General features: G+C 41.8%; 1 protein-coding gene across 7 annotated transcripts in view; it reads right to left on the reverse strand.

Annotated features, from left to right (window-relative positions):
• Nucleotides 1–14,176, reverse strand: part of LOC147457872 (KH domain-containing protein At3g08620-like) — a 55,617-nt gene extending 41,441 nt beyond the window's left edge. Inside the window, exons 1-9 of one of the 7 annotated variants that reach the window (XR_015188156.1) lie at nt 13,606–14,176; nt 13,395–13,480; nt 12,203–12,339; nt 12,000–12,131; nt 11,679–11,795; nt 10,568–10,711; nt 10,174–10,479; nt 9,269–9,313; nt 8,982–9,091 (exon numbers count right to left, since the gene is read on the reverse strand). Coding sequence is in view for 1 of the 7 variants with exons in the window: in XM_086512655.1 (XP_086368781.1) it covers nt 10,333–10,479; nt 10,568–10,711; nt 11,679–11,795; nt 12,000–12,131; nt 12,203–12,339; nt 13,395–13,480; nt 13,606–13,736 (894 nt within the window). In the remaining 6 variants the exon portion in view is untranslated. Of the gene's footprint in view, nt 1–8,981; nt 9,314–9,921; nt 10,480–10,567; nt 10,712–11,678; nt 11,796–11,999; nt 12,132–12,202; nt 12,340–13,394; nt 13,481–13,605 lie in introns of those variants that run through there. The other 6 variants (XR_015188154.1, XR_015188157.1, XR_015188155.1 and 3 more) reach the window with 6 other exon arrangements.
• Between the last annotated feature and the right edge of the window lie 337 nt (nt 14,177–14,513).

Raw genomic sequence — 14,513 nt, forward strand, 5'->3', positions numbered from 1 at the left:
AATATGGATTAGTTAATCGGACATCTGTGAGGTCCGGATTGGATCTAGATGCGATTGCTAAATACGTTGCCGTTTAATCATGGTCTGAGGTTTAGAACGATTTTGAATGTGATTTGTCATGTTGTCATGTGTTCTGTGATGTGATTGTCGATTGGTACATGTGCTAGATGTGTTGTTCCTAGTGCGTCGATACTAACAGTCAATGTCTACGAAGACAGTTTATGGCCTCTATCTGTTTTGCAAGCGTGATCGAGGGCGATTACAATGCTTTCAAGAGGGGGGTATGCCACAAACTGGTGACGTGGCACTGTCCCAAATACACGCAGCAGACCCGGACACTTACTATACGGCGCACATGGCAGCCCGGATTTTCTGACGCAAAATCCGTTGCCGAGTTGCACGAAAATCTGTTTTTTCAGTGCTAGCTGATATCTGGATACTTTTTGAGACAGTTGCTTTATTTTTTAAAGCTTTTAAAAGTTGAATGCATGTGGCTCTGCTTTTGGGCATCCCTTGTAACAACATATAAGTAGGCAAGGCCTCACTTCTTAGAGCATCTGGACGCAGAGTCTGAGAGTGAGCACCTACCCACTCTCTTGTACTTTGAACACAGATTAATACAAAAAGAAATACCAAAAGGGGCGGCGCTAGTCTTTGGGGCCAATACCTCTAGGCATGGAACTACTCTGGGCTGTGTCGACTCAAGTGTGAATTGTGAACTATTTTGAAGTGAATCTCTGTTGTGTCGCGGTTGAATCTTGAGTTGGGGTGTCCAAGTTTTCTACAACAACTAGTCCTCAAAAACTGGTAAAAAGCAATCAACACAAATTACGGAATTATGTACAGCTGCCACGTCAACATGTCAACGCCAATTACGACAGTCCGTACAACTGCCATGTCATCAACCAGTCAACGCAATTTCTACCCTGCCACATCAACAATCAGCGTGTGTGTTTGTCCGAGGGCCTTCCATGTCACCAGTTTGTGACACAATGCGTGAAAGACCTGTAGCAGATAGTCTCAATGTTCCGCTTCATCCTTGGACAAGACTATAATTTCACCAAAGGAAGTCCCTACAAAAGATTAATACTCTCGGAAAATCCTATCCATCATCCGATTGAAAGTCGTTGGAGCATTGGTAAGGCCAAAAGGCATCATTAGAAATTCATATAAACCAAAACTTGTTTGAAAGGCCGTCTTGTAGACAACTCCCGCAACGATTTTGATCTGATGATATCCGCTTTTCAAATCAATCCTACTGAAACAAGAGGATTCCTGTAGTCGGTCAAGAATATCATCGATGCTTGAAATCCGAAATCTATTGTTGATAGTGATTCTATAGAGAGCTCTGTAATCAATGCACATTCTCTAAGATCTGTATTTCTTTAATACCAACAATACCAAAGAGCAGTAGGTCCCAGAGAGTAGTAGGGTGAAGTACTCGATTGGATGAGAGCCTTTTCAAGAAAGTCTTTTAGTTCCTTCACGATCTCTTCATTCTAGGCTCGGCTAACACGGTAAGGTGGTAGGTTCGGTGGTGTGCTTCCACGAATCAGATCAATGGTGTGATCCTCAAGACGAGATGGGGCAAACTCGCCTAGCAAGCCCTAAGAGAAGCAATCGACATGAGTGTGGAGAAAATCTTGGCGTTTCCTATCAAGTTCAGATATGTTCGTTCTGTGTTCATGATTTAACTCTTTCAAAGTAGATCGAGTAAACAAAGAGACTGGATTTCATTAATTTAGAAATGGCCGAAGTAGATACAATAGGGACGGACTCGCCCTTCAGTTTTACATCAAGTAGAACTTTTCAGCTCTTTCCATTCGTCAAAGTCGCTTTCTTTGGCTGATAGTCGACCACGACGTTGTTCTTATGGTACCAAGGGACTCCTACGAGGACGTCACAACCTTCCAAGGGCATTATGCAAAAGTCCTTGTGTCCTATATACCCCTGACAATGCAACCGAAGTTTGCCAATGACAGGTGTAATGGCTATGACCCGTCCGGGTGTCAACTGGTTCCATTTCGTCGAGTATACTCTCGAGTTGAGTCGCCAATTCAGGTGAAATGAAGTTGACCTTGGCTCCTCCATCGAGGAAAATCAGGGCTTCTTAATCTTTCACTTCGCCCCAAGCTAGACAATGTTCTATACTCTCATCAATCAGGTCAATACCCATGCAATTTGGTCACAATACTGCTTTCATCTTGCCTTTTTTGCTCCGTTTCTCTTCTGCTCTAGAACTCTCTGGCTTGTCTTCAATCTATCCTTGATGTACCTTTTTGGGGCACTTTGCAAAGATGTGCCTTTGTTTCCCGCAAACAAAACACTTTCCCTCTTTGAGATAGTTAGCCCTTTCTCGAAGGGTCGATCGGGGTCGTATATCCTTCTTTCTTGGGAAGTCTTCTCCTTTCTACTTTCATTGTTGAAGGTCTGTATGATCCTCTAAGTCAAGATCTCATCAGTGGGATAAGTCAAATTCCCCGAATGTATCAAGAAACCCTGTTTCGCATGACCCACTAATTCCTGTATAAAATTCGACTTTTATTCAAGGCAGTAATCTCGGATCTCTGTAGGAGTCCACAGCAACCGCTCAATGTGTTCCTTAAAGGTAACCTTCTTAAATGAAGAGGTTGGTAGAAAAGAGTCCCAAAATCTCCCGCAATAAGCGTCCAAAGAATCTCCCTTGGTCATCCGAAGATAGACCAAGCGGTTCTTACATCCCGTTCGTACTCCCAGGTCAGCCAAGAAGAAATAAAGAGCCTTTGGAATTTCAACCACTTGACTGGAGCTTCTTTCCTCAAAAGAAAAGTGGACCACCATATTCAAGCATTTCCTTTGAGAAAAGATGCAACCCTCTTAATCTTGGAGTGCTCTAAGTAGTGCCCTCCAGAGAAGGCTATATCAAACTATTGGATGAAGGCCAAAGCTTTCAGAGCATCTCGGAATCCAAAAAAGGATTCAAATTTTATCGATTGTCCACTATCTTTAAATTCTTTTGTTTTCTTGCTCATCTTTGAGGAAGTCATATTGGTTGGCTCTGTAGAAGTGCTTCTTTGCAAGTTTGCATAAAACATGTGGTCATCAGAGTTCGAACTGTCAAAGGATGACTCCTCCGTAGAGCTATCAAAAATTGGTCGAAATATGAGTACCTTTGCCTTTTTCTTGCTCTTTTCGAAGCTTTGCTTTTTGCCCTTTCTGTCCTCCTTGCTCGAGTCAAAAGAGCAAGAAGAGGAGGAGGAAGAACTAGGTAGCCTTCAAAGCGTACACGCTTCTTCTTCTCTCTTGCAGATGCAAAAGAAGATTTTACGGCCCAAATAACCAGGGTAGTCAGTCCCCTACTTGCGCTTTTTTTTAATTGCTTTTTGAATTGATTCTTCATGTTCAAAAGCTGACTGATCTGAGTCTGAACCACCTTGAAGTTCTTGTTCTGTAAACATCCTTGAAGAAGGAGGTTTCTTGATCGCCAGTTTAATTGGTGGTCAAATTCTCGCCAACAAAGAACAAATTCTCGAGTCTCATGAAAGTCAACCACAAAGGCCTCGTTTGACACCTCAACAACGAGACACCTTACTACAAGAAGGCGGATGTTTTGGATGCTTTCATATAGGACATAACTATTTTGGTTGTCCCCAACGCACTGCCAGACTCGCGGAGCCGACTCCCACGTCAACGATCGACAGAAACCAAGGACCATCTTTATCCAAACAAGCTAAACCGGCTATTGGATTAGTACCTGACATCTATGGCATGCGCCTTGAAAGTACAAATGAATTATGTCGAGCATAGATGGCAAAGTCAATGGCTTCAAAGCCCTTATTTTCTCGAGCCCCGAAGCTTCAGAGAACTTCATCCATCCAAGATTCTTAAAGCAGATGTACTTTGATTATGATGCAGAGAGTGGAGAAATTGAAGTCCATCTAGACACGGGGCAAACTCAGAAAGTGGTACCGCTCATTGGTGCTCTTCCAGTAACTATTCAAGATTATCATGGATGATTTCCACATCATGAAGTTGAGCAATTGTGACGTTCCAGGCATGCCTTAGCATTGACAAGAATGATGCAGCTCTGAAGGTTCGAAACCGAACCAAACCATCACCATGATGCAGAAGGACAAGCCAGTCGTCCTCAAAGTTCGGTTGTCCGAACAAAACTCTAAATTAACTCTCTAGTTGTTTTATAGTTAGATACTTTTGAACTTTGTTTAAGAAAGTATTGTTTGAAATTTTGTTTGAAATGGATGCTATCTGCTTTAAACCAGTTTGGTGCCGATTTGAAATGTTTCTGGTTTTAATACTAGTTTCAATGATCGGTGATTTTACTCTTAGGTGGAGGGTGAGAAATGATGTTTGAGAATGCTTGTTCATACTCATGGCCCGAATCCTTGTGGTTATTTGCGAGGGGGGGGGGGGGGGGGGGGGGGGGGGGAGGGGGTAATTGAATGAAAAGTGTTGTTACTCATGGCTAGGATCCTTGTCGTTATTTACGGGGAAGTATATTAAGAAGTCTGAGTAGTGGTTACTCTCAACACCTCCATGTGCAATCTGAGGGGCGTTTGGTTGTAAAAGGCCTCTATATCTCATCGCCCGGACCTTTTTTAGGTTATTTGCGAAAGGAGTGATGGTTAATTGCGAGGTAGTGTTCATCAGCGGCTTTATGTTTCTATGTCTTGTAACATGCATATATGAGCATTTGTGTTGCATTGTGATGTGCCAACCACTGAATATTCCTAATTGGATGAGATTGCCTGGGTATGTAATTTTAGTGCATTAAGACACCCGTGGAAGATCAATATGGTCTAGGTGTGATAGCTAATTTTACTATGCCGGAATCAAGAGTTTCGATCTGGACGAAAGGAGAAGCTAACTCCTTGATCAAAAGAGCCGAGAGGAGAAGCTAACTCCTTAACAAAAAGAGCAAACTAAAAGTCCCTCGAAATGACCCTCGGAAAAAAAATTAGAGCTAACTTGAGTTGTTTTGCAAATATGTTGTAATTGCAAACGATTACTCTCTTTCAAGAAGGAGAGATGTCACAAACTGCTGACGTGTCAAAGCCCTAAAGAATGGAGCCAACTTGCAGATGCCGGCCGATGGGCCTAAACCCTAAGAAGAACAAGTAACAGAAGAAGAAGTCCTACCAACTTATGGTGACCCCATCCGATGGAGCCCCAAGTGAAAGGAAATAAAGCATGACCCACAAACACACAAGAAATTGCGTAGCTACTGATGACGTGGCAGATTTCCAAAAATTACGTTGGATGATGACGTGGCAGGCTGTATGGATTTTCGCGTTTTGCGTTGGCTGATGACGTGGCTGGTTGTAGGAATTTTCATAAATTACGCTGGCAGCTTTTTGGCATTGCTTTTGGGACCAGAAGCTTTTGAACTTGAAGGCTTTTTACTGTAAACTGCTTTTGGGACCTAGGGCCTTTAAATATGAGATTAGGGCTCATTCTCTAGCATGCTTCTTAAAGAAAGTGCAGAGTTTGGAGTACCGGCTTGTACAGTGTTGATGCAATATAAAGAAATACCAAAAGGGACGCCAAGGTTTACGACCAATACTCTCTGGGGTGATTTTGCAACTCTGTGTCGCCTGTCATCTCTCTCTCAGTTCAATTGTTATTGAAGTGCTAAAAGTCTGTTTCAGTCTGTTCTTTTATATTGGCACATGGTGCCCATCTTGTGACATTCAGTCCTGTACTCAAACAAGTCAAGTGAGTACAAATGAATCGTATTCATTTTCGAAAATTCCATTTCATAAAGTTATACAACAGAATATTGGTTAGCCCATTAGTATCCCTGAAACCAAAGGGTACACCAATGACCTTATTCCAAAATCGAGGTATTCTATTGACAAAGCAACAGAGAGACTCCCCTCTTATGCAAACTTGCTGCACCATATTCACCCTTGCTGAGTTCGGGGTTCTATCAAAGTAGACTATGCTAAACCGAATGCTTCCAGGTAACGTTCAAAAATTTGAGGAGTATCTACTAAGTCCTCCTCCTCCATCCACTTTGCACACTTCGCATCCAATGCGAGATAGTTCTTGAATTTAACCAAAAACCGTCATATCACTTTTACCTTTCATCTTTCTTTCCTTGTGTGCCAAAATTTATTCTGAAACGAGTATCTCCGCAGTTTCTTTCACTTCGGGTTGATCCTCGACCTCCGCATCAACTAGCACATCACCTATGAAAGGTTTCAAGAGACACATGTAAATCTTCCAAGTATCGGACAGCTTGAGTTGAAATGAGTCATCATTTTATCTTTTCTTTAATCTAAAAAGGGTCATAATACCTCATCCTAAGCTTTTGAAAAAACTGCTCCTTTTCATTTCGTTTGCTTAGACGTGCCTTCTCAAAACGTAAGAGCACCCAATCGTCTTTCTTTAATTTCAAATCTCGGCAATCTCGATCTCCTGCCTTCTTATGTCGTTCTTGAGATTTTGCTAGTCTCCCGGACCTTGGTGTCCAAGTCGCTCGAGTACTGGTCGGCTTCAAAAATATTGTCTTTAGGACTTAAGAAGGGTGAAACCTTCGGAGCACCTTGAAGGATCTCAAATGGCGCCTTCCTTGTCAAAGAGTAAACCGTGTTATTATAGGCAAATTCCACAAGGGCCAAAAAATTTCCCATTGAGTCTTCTATTTAGAGATGTAAAACTTCAATAAATCTAGAACAGCTAAATTTGCAATCTCAGATTGCCCATTTGTCTGCGGGTGGACTAAAAACAAGAACTGCAACCGTGTCAATGTTCTCCCAAATAGCCCTCCAAAACAAACTCGTGAATCGGAGATCTCGATTGAAAAATGTTGTCTCAGACATACCATGTAATCGAAATATCTGTGCAATGAACAATCTCGCTAAATGATCCGGCTTTGTTTTCTTCATTGGAACAAAGTGAGCTTCCTTGCTTGATCAGTCTAAATGCCATCGTTTTCACTGTCTTTGGGAGATCAAAGATAAAATCCACTGCAATACTTTCCCACATTGACGAATGAGAATGGGTGAAGGCTATAGTAATCCCTGTGCCTTATACCTGTCAAACTTGACCTTCTGGCATACCAAACAACTGCGAACAAAGTCGTCCACATCCTTCCAAAACAAATAACGCTCGACACCTTTCAAGGTGGTGTCAATGCCGCGGTGACCCGTAAAAGGTAGACAATGGCACTCAATCAAAACCTTTTCCTCAACGGTTGTGTAACTCACGTCGTTTTCTTCATCAAGTAACCATCCCATCCCGTATGAAATATCCTGCTACAATCTCTTCATTCTATATCCGAGTGAATACATCAAAAAATCCGGATTGGTGGCATACTGATCAACCATATCCTCAAAGCTTCTATGATGAATCGCGGAAATAGCGAAGACTAGGGGCTTTCAAGACAATGCATCTGCCACCAAGTTGTTTTGTCCCTACACATGGACAATCAAGAAGTGAAACTGTAACAAGATGTTAGCCCACCGCATCTGCTTTTCCAAAAGCTGCTTCTGTGACAAGTAGCGTAAACTCTGATAATCAGTTAAAACCGTGTAGTTGCAATTGTCAGCAGCTATAACAAAGCAACACCCAATAATTGCAACAACAGGTGTGCTATAAAGCAAAGAAGACAAGCTGGGCAAAGAAATATATGGGAACGGAAAGTAGTAGGACTAGGCACTTTGTATCGAGTGGACTGCGCAGGCCAGAAGAACAATGACACTACATTAAGCAGTGCGCAAGGGCCACACACTCTCCCACGCATCAAGCATGCACGATGCTTAAGAGACCACCTCAAAAAAGGGCACTCCTACAACCGATTGACCATGATCATAAGCTGCATTGATGACGTCGTAGTGCATATATACGCAGCACGGACAGAAGATTCAACCACTGTGGTTCAACTCTTTGGAAAAGGAGAGGATGTTGTCACACGTACCCAAGTCCATGATTTTTTGGATCTCCTCTATGCATATATTAAGTGTGTATTATCTCTATCCCTCACCCCTTTGGGGCATGCCAAAAAGCACCACCACTTAACAAGAAAGAAGAAACCAAATAGAGAATCTACTTGACCCCTCATCTACGGGGAAAAAATAGCAATAGTCAAAACAAGAAAGTGAGGACCAAACAGAGAATCTACTTGCCACCTCTACATCTGGCATATAAAAAGTTGAAACTCATCATCCAATATAATATGGTAACACAAACATGTGTGCATGCACACAAACTCCTCTATTAAAAATCCTAGACACCGTGCTATTTCAAGTTAAGTGACTCCACTCACATTTACTCTTCGAAGTATAAAATATGCCAACCCTCCATAGATTAACCCACACCCACCAGAGGACAAAGGGATCTACAGTGAAGAGCCCATGTCCCAAATTCCAATCTTGAGGACCCAAATTCCAATCTTGAGGTTGACTTAACATGGACAAATGGTGATTTCTCCCATGCAAACCCCGCGCCTTAACCCACGACCTCTTGAGGTTTTGGTAGCCTAACCAACCCATCGTTGGGAACACGTGTTCATATCCCCTCCATTGAAGGTAAACACAAGCAGCCCCTTGTTTAATTCGCGGCCGAGATTTGTCTTACAATAGCGGACCCACAGAGCTTCAAGATCCACACATAACTTACACATCATAGATCCCATTGCACCTTCTCTATGATTCATAAGGGTAAACCTCCGACACTGCAACAAAACTAGAGCTAAAACGATAGTTCCTATTCACGCAAAAACCAAACTAGAGCTAAAACGATAGTTCCTATTTACGCAAACAATGATAGTCAATGGCATAAACAGTACGACCTTGAGATCTACGACTTTGGACTTGTTTCAGTCAAAGCTTTTGGGAAGGGGCAGAATGCTTAAGCTCAATCCCTAGAATTAATTTAGCAGAAACTGAAACACCACAAAATCCAAATGAAAACACGTTCTTACTCCAGAGCCCTGGAGGGACACAGCAAACAAGCAGAACAAAATGCCAAATGAAAAGATATACATGGCAACGATCAGATTATTTGGGAGCTAATAGCGAAAGTATACAACCATCAATCCAAAAAACTGCAGCTCATGGGCTAGAACTTAACAGTGAGGAGATACTGCCACCTGAAGAAAGAAATGAATGAAACGCTTGAAATACACAAGTATTAGATCCCTAGCTCTTGCAAGTTTGAAACCCCTATCCTTCCAAATAGATAAGATCTCTAGAATTGACGCCAAAGAACACCAAAAGCTTGAAGTGCTTAAACCCAAGCATGTACAAGGGCAAGTGTAAGATCATACCTGACACCCCAAGCTTGACAGACAACAAATGACTGCTAAAAGAACCTGTAAATACCAAAAAAAAAGCATGTTAAATCACAAACATGACTAATGCAAATTCCGAAAAAGACACATCATTTCAATATCCTTTTAGAGAAGGTATAAGAGCAACATGGCTTCAATAGTCAGTCCCTAACAGCTTATCGAAGAGGTTAGGCACAATTTTAGTACCTGCACTCTGCAAATTGTCAGCGTCAGTATCAAAGCACATGTCAGTAGCTGCTGCTTCGATGTGGGGTCAGATTAAGTATGCTGCGAGCTACACAAGAAAATGGCAATCTACCAATCCTGTTAGTGACACACAGCCATCCAGAAATAACTAGCCATAGCGTTAGTATTCTTTACTATCTTAATGCCTGGCGATGCTACTAGCAACACTCGGACCGCTTCACGAATATTAAATTGGTTAGTAGAAGATAATCACGAAGCCCAAAGCTACACCTCAAGCCGCACGATGTAAGTTAAGATAAGAAGCTCCTAGGGATCCCATTGAGGCTTCCCAAACTACATAACCAAAAGTAACCACCATTTCTATAAGCAAAAACAAAAGACATACGGCGTGATATCCATATAACCAAAGTTCATAATGAGCTCCGCACTGACGTTTAAAAAAAGGCTCAGAATCACGACATTCCATTAGAATAGGTTTTGTACAGCATCTCAAACCTACCACACACAAAAACATGTACTGACACTACAAAATTTTCCTCTCCAGAGTGAACAAAAATGACATCTGCTCAGAAAGCCACTTATTTGGATTCATAGCTGGGGAGACTGATCAATGCTAGGAAACCCTCTCAGGAAAAAAAGAACTCTTTGCACTACAACAAGCGTTGAGAGTCTTACTAAGTGGAAAATGAGTGCACCTGCTTCGAAACAGGACCTGCTGAAGGGAGCATATCTACATGACCAAACACTTTGCTACACCCTCGAATTCCAAACCATGAACATCAGCAGCAGCATTCTCTACTTATTGCAACATCTTGATGCTACAGGTGGGGACAAACGCTGACAAGCCACCACAACTATCCTCTTGTTTTAGCTCGCTTCATTCCAGAACTGCCAAATGGAGAGAGACTTCCATTCCAGTAAGGTGTGTCCTCCCTCAAAGTACCATTCAGCATTGCAAGTTCTCTAAGTTGCTGTTTCTTGAAGTAATCATGTGATTCTTCCTGAAAATATTCTCAACTTTCAGTGGGTTCATATACACCATCATTATTAAAAAATGCATCCAATAAACACCATAAACATAACACGTACCACAGGCCTTAACAAGTCTTCTATTATCTCACGTGCACGGTTAAGCTGAATGTCAATGACATTGGCAGGAAGTTCTGCCTCGATTAAAATATGAAGAGGTTCATTGAGATGCTCATATCCAGGCTTATCTCTTAGACTTTCCTCCTGTAAAAAATAAAATAGCAAGAACTTATTAAAAGCTGAAATCTATGGAAAGCCATTGGCTTCCTTGAACAGGCAACCCATGTGTTTTCCCAGTCAAGTTCAGACAATTTCCGAGTACTTTTTCTCCTCGTGTGGTCAAATTTTCATCCAGGGTTTGTGGCTTTGTAATGTGTCAAGAAGTCAAAACAAAGAACCATAACTCCTTTATTGCCCTGTTTCTTGGAAAACCATACATGAGAGAGGGAAAAAGGAATCGTAATTAAGAAGGGAACCACCCTAAATATAGGGATCACAATCAACAAAAGTCCATTTTTCGATCAATTTCAACAAAGGAAGAGAGTATGAAAAGCAACAAATCAGAATGATTTTAAATACACATCATCATCATGGTAAGGCGGGAGGAGGAGGAACACTTTTCAGAGTGCTTTCAAAATCAGGAACACCCTTGAGAAGTTTGCAAGTTGGAAAAACAAGAGAAGCATCTGGAAAGCCTATAGGAAGGCGACTTAAGTCTGAAAAAAATCAAAACATCATTATTCATTGAACTGACACCTAAAAAGGCTGATACCAATAAGAAACGACAGAAACAACCCAGACACCTAGCCAATAGTCTATTAGATCCTTAAACATGTCAATGTAATCATCTCTCGACCATGTTTCTTCACACAATAGGAAAGCGTAAGGGAAAACCTAGGGAAAAACGAAGTGCTATTCTCAAGCGTTTGCTCCAAAGAGAACACCACATGGCATCGCTTCACAATAAGGAAAGAAATGTCATTCCCTTAGCATACCTGTTTCCCCATGCCTTGGAGCCAGTATCAGGCCATTTCCGAATACTATAAATTAAAATAGATGCCAATTTCAGATTGATGTTAGCACTTAGACCAGGCCTATTCCAGTCTCCCTTAGAACTAACACCATAACGCTAAAACTGTGCCATATAGCAAAGATTTCTCAAAATCCCTACCTTATCGACATCTCGAACGGAACCCCTTCCTCTGATGAAGACGCGGCAGCCAGTGTTATTTTCCACTCGCTTAAGCGAGTTGCCTCTTGGTCCCAATAGGCGCCCCACAAAATTGAACTGAAAATTTTCAAATGCAATGTTACGAATCCAGAATTAAGCAACAGATCACTGAAAGGCACAGAAACTTCATCAAACGAAATTGAAGACAACCAGAAAATCATCAAGCAGAATCTCTATGTATAACCAGAAAGTAGCTCAGCTTGCAAAAGCAATTCCATGCATCATTCATGATCACACCCAACCTCACTATCGTATACTTACATTAGGGTAAGTATCTACAGGAACGTCAATTCTAAGAAGCTTTTTTGGAATATGGCCAGGAGAACTCATAGGAACACCACCCATGCCCGGTAGTCCACGCCAACCCATTGCAGAAGCTTGCTGCACCAGCCTCTGTAACCAACATGAGACTATATAAGCAAATTTCACATCGAGGAATTCTGAGCTGATCCCTGATACTTCACCTCAGACTGAAAAGCAGACCAGCCATTTAACTCCACACCACGCCCACTTGACATTGTCGAAAGTGGACTGCCATGCTCTAAGATATCATGGTCTACAAAAGAACTAGTCCCTATCAAACTGGTTAATCGCATGATCTCTGCAAAGCAAAACCAAACATGCTCTGCTTTAATGATTGCCCAGAATGGTGAAAATTCATTACATGAAAGTGCAAGAAACAGATCTTGAGTTGTGTGCGTGTGTCCATATTGGAGTATAAAGACTTCTTGATATTGGCCAAGCTTAAGAAATTGCAATAGGGTTTTGCAAACAACAAGATAATTACATGATTACTAATACTCGTGAGATTATCTTGGAGCATATGGCCATTGACTAGCAATTAACTGTTTGTTTCCTACCTGTTTGTAAGTTGATTTTTATGCTTCAAACGAGTTTTTTTGTCCTCTCATAGTTTGAAGCACTTTTCACTGTCTTCTATAACTGTGTTGGAGTAGCATGAAAAATTATACAATTGGACTTTCATGTGAAACACATGTTACAAAGACTGCCATAAATAAAGTAAAAACTCTTGCATTTGGTTTCATACTGAGCCATCTTTTTTAAAACTTTTTTAAATGTGTATTACAGAATTCAAATTAAATAATGACGGCTTATATGCAAAACAAGGCACAACGTTTCAATTCCTTAAGTACAAAAACACCACTGTCATAGCCAGCAAAAGTTTCATCTTCATTTTGAAATGGCAATGTATGTGGCATGTATGCCATGGTGATCATGCCCTTCTTAGGCACAAAATACTGTCCAATTAAAAAGCACAAAAGATGTCGAAGAGAATCCTCTACAGAAACTCTTCCCTCTTAAGTTGCCAACCACAAACAAATTAAGTAGCCATCTGCTTCAAGTCGGTATGGCTCTAACAATTGCTCCCATCTCTTTGATCCCAATAAAACTTTAAAAAACATCTCCTTGTGAAATCTTTTACCTGCACTAAAAACTCTTCCACAATGGTCTCGAACACTAGAAAACACCCTAAAAACAAGCATGCACAAAAGCATCCTCGTGATCCAGTTGGGAAGAAGGAAAGCACTTAAACAAAAGAACTTGACACATTTGCAACCGTCATCTGACAATCAACAATATTTAAGGGAAAAAACACAGTGCATTAAGACACTCAGATAAGGGCAAAGAGATGACCTTGATTAAGTAGCCTGCTGCAGTTAGGAAGGACCTGCATAAATGGACCCAACTTCTGGCGTTCTATGAGTAATTCTGACAGGAACCTTCAGGAGACATGAAAACCCTGTTAAACTTGCCAGAAACGGTCAAACCTGAATAGAAATGGTGAAGCAAACCAAACGAATGACAAGTATGCACAAAACGCTTTTGCAAAAGCAGGAAGGTTTACTTTTCCAGCTCTGAGGCAGCTGATTGTGAGCGATGATGTGGAGATGGCCCTCCACTGGAGGAATACTGCATGTATGGTGAAAGGGAATTCATGGGGCTCATGGGCTTGGGAGATTGTCGCGTCGGAATCATCTTTAGCAAATATAGACAAATGACACTAAAAAGTGCGCACTGATGCTTGCGATTCTCTGAAGAACGGTGAAGCTCCGGCTTCTGTAGAGGATGGAAATCAAGGATTAATATTAAGGGTCTTTAAAGATGAAGTCTCCGTTTCCTGCAAAAATAAGAATTGGGTTGTTGCAGACTAAGATAAACGCGAAGCGAGTTTAGCTCGCAGGAGCTAGGATTAGGGTTCCCTGTCGGAATCACGGCAAAATGAGGACGAGGAAGATGCACAAAAGAAAACTTGGGTTTTCCCGCAGTGACAAAAATGGAAAGGGGTGGCCTTCCCTTTTGGGTTTTCTCTGTGATGGGTTTCTCTGTGTTTCTCTCTTTCGTCCTCCTGCTCCTCCTCCTCCCCCCGCCCCTTCCCTCTCTCCCACAGAGAGAGTCTCTCTTTGTATGAGGTTCGCCCTATCTTCCCTTCTAAATTCACCACCTGGCACCGTAATAATTTACACCGACTCGCTCATAAGACTCTGTTCACGCCTTGAAGCGTTCGTTTGTTCTACTTGAACTCTTCCTACCTCCATACGTCGTCTTAGCTTCGCACGTGCGGTGTGATGTTACTCTTCGAGCTGAGCTCATACCTCATTCTCCTCGAAAAACAATTTTCTCTCTTTTGCTGGTGTGCTCCTCAAAAAAATAAAATCATTGCTACCGCGGAATACTCCCTTCTCCTCTACGTGATCTCCTCCCCCCCTCGTGCAGCCTACCTCCCCTCTTCCCCTGCTTTCCCCTCCCTCGCCT

This window comes from Adiantum capillus-veneris, chromosome 5 (genome assembly GCF_014529385.1).
Source record: "Adiantum capillus-veneris isolate H3 chromosome 5, ASM1452938v2, whole genome shotgun sequence".
NCBI classification, from domain to species: domain Eukaryota; kingdom Viridiplantae; phylum Streptophyta; class Polypodiopsida; order Polypodiales; family Pteridaceae; genus Adiantum; species Adiantum capillus-veneris.